At 33.4% G+C, this 2,126-nt stretch overlaps 1 protein-coding gene across 9 annotated transcripts in view; it reads left to right on the top strand.

Moving 5' to 3' along the window:
* Positions 1–2,126, top strand: part of Rgk2 (Rad, Gem/Kir family member 2) — an 89,293-nt gene that overhangs the window by 51,103 nt on the left and 36,064 nt on the right. For 5 of the 9 annotated variants that reach the window (XM_017610593.1, XM_017610592.1, XM_017610590.1 and 2 more), the window contains one exon: positions 1,448–1,640. The exons of 1 other annotated variant lie outside the window; for it this stretch is intronic. In XM_017610593.1, the coding sequence (XP_017466082.1) occupies positions 1,448–1,640 (193 nt within the window). Of the gene's footprint in view, positions 1–1,447; positions 1,658–2,126 lie in introns of all 9 variants that reach the window. 3 more of the 9 variants (XM_017610591.1, XM_017610596.1, XM_017610597.1) reach the window with 1 other exon arrangement.

Below are 2,126 nucleotides of genomic sequence, written 5' to 3'. Positions count from 1 at the left end.
AAAAAAAAGGGAAAAAATATAACCTTAAACAAAAGCAGATGTGTGTATGTATAGATAGATAAGTAACGTAAGTTTCACTTCTACAGTGTGGCCCAGGCGCACTTATTTTTTTTCGAATACAAAGGATGATCATTCTTTTTCGCTTTATTCCGTATTCGAAAAATTATATGTTTCAATGGACACATCGATTTGAATACATAATTTAGATTTACATAATATTTTTAGCAGTTTATTTAAGAAAAAAAAAACATTTAGATTATTGTTTGTATTTTCGTCGATTTTTATCAAATAAAACACCTCTTTGAGGTAAAATTTTCGAGTGACGAAAGCTGAACTAGAAACACAAAATTTATGATATCAATTTCGTGATGAAAATATACGCATTTTTTAACTGCATTTGAAACGTACAGAAAATCTTTTTTTATTTATTCGGAACGTTGTGAAAATCCGTCTACTGCTAGAAACACAAAACAAAAAACAGAACTTTTGCAACGATTCGTATGAGTAAAAAAGATTTTGCCTACGTTCCCAAGGCAGTTAAAAAATGCGTATAATTTTCGTCACGAAATTGATATCATAAATTTTGGCTGCATTTCTTTATTCATTCTGAACGTTTGGAATAAACTTTTTTGTTTATTTATTCTTAAGAACGTTCCTGATGATATGTTGACGTATATTTCAAAAGCATTCTGTTTATTCCGGCTGTGAAATGGGATTATCCGGAATGTATAAAGAAACGCTGCCTTTGTGTTTCTAGTTCAGCTTTCGTCACTCGAAAATTTTACCTCAAAGAGGTGTTTTATTTGATTTCAATATTTCGAAATTTAAGGATGCTAGTATACTTAAAATGTATACACCCGCTTATCATGTAGCGGTAGCTTTTCGGAAAGGTGGAAAACATATATTTAATATTTGCACCGGGTATTTAATATTCGGCTCCGCCCGAACTTAGACTTTCTTACTTGTTTTATTTAATGTTAATTATTTTCGTTTAAAATATGGGTCGATCTTTATAACATCCCTCATAAATAAAAGTTCCAAAGCATGCACAAAGTTCATAAAAACTAAGTAAACTTAAAAAAATGTTCATCAAAATTGCGATATTGTTATTTAGATTTCCTAGAAAGATTTCGAGTAGCTTTATAGTGCATTCAATTTTAGTATAATAAAGTGCTGTGGTGTAGTGGTAAGCAGTGCGTGCTTCCACTCCGCAGGGCCTGGGTTCAAGCCCTCGTCAAAGCAGCATCGCAAAGAAATGTAGAAAGAGCTTTTTTCTTAACAGCGGCCGCCCCACGGCTGGCAATGGCAAACCTCCGAGTGTATTTCTGCCATGAAAAACAGCTTCTCATGTTCATGCCACATTTTTTGCACTGGTATTTGTCGGATATACATAATACGAAAAATTTCTTAATTACATATTTGATCATTTATCATCATTTCAAAACAGGTTGAAAATTGTCTATCAACATATGAGCCGCATGGCTGTGTTGTCGTCTTCTCTGTGGTCGAAAAATCGTCGTTCCGTGCAGCAGAGGAAATAGTTAAGTACCTGTGGCAGGAGAACTACATCAAAGATAAGGCTGTCATTCTAGTGGGAAACAAAGCCGACCTAGCCCGTGCTCGAGTAATAACATCCCAAGGTAGAGTAGATAGATATGTACGTATTAATGTATGTAAGTATGTACTTTTGTAAAATATGGTGCAAAAATTAACGGATGTAGTATGAAGACGAAAAATGGACGAAATAGTAAATATAGGTAGACTCGTATTTGGTTATTCAAAATATGGTTTATAGCTTATTAAATTACATACATTTTATTTGTTTCTTGTCTTGGTAGTCGAACTCGCACTCAGGAGTTGTTGAGATAACGGGAGCTGTTGAGATAACGTGAAGAAAATACATCCTTAAGTGTGTTTTAAATTCTTTGTTTAGCTTGTAGCTTCAAAACTACACATTACCTGCTCGCTAATATTTGAAGTATTCACAACGATGTCGTAAGGGTCGTATTTTTGTATGTCGTAACCTTTAATAGCTTAAATAAATGTTTAGAGGACTTGAAACCAAAACCAATTTTTTGTATCACTGTGAAAATTTATAATATGACTTTTGTGGTACTTGCAAGCCC

This window comes from Rhagoletis zephyria, unplaced genomic scaffold, assembly GCF_001687245.7.
Source record: "Rhagoletis zephyria isolate East Lansing unplaced genomic scaffold, Rhagoletis_zephyria_1.1 Rzeph_scaffold_00321, whole genome shotgun sequence".
NCBI classification, from domain to species: domain Eukaryota; kingdom Metazoa; phylum Arthropoda; class Insecta; order Diptera; family Tephritidae; genus Rhagoletis; species Rhagoletis zephyria.
The sequence above is the reverse complement of the archived record's forward strand: the minus strand, read 5'-3'. Positions and strand labels throughout refer to the sequence as shown.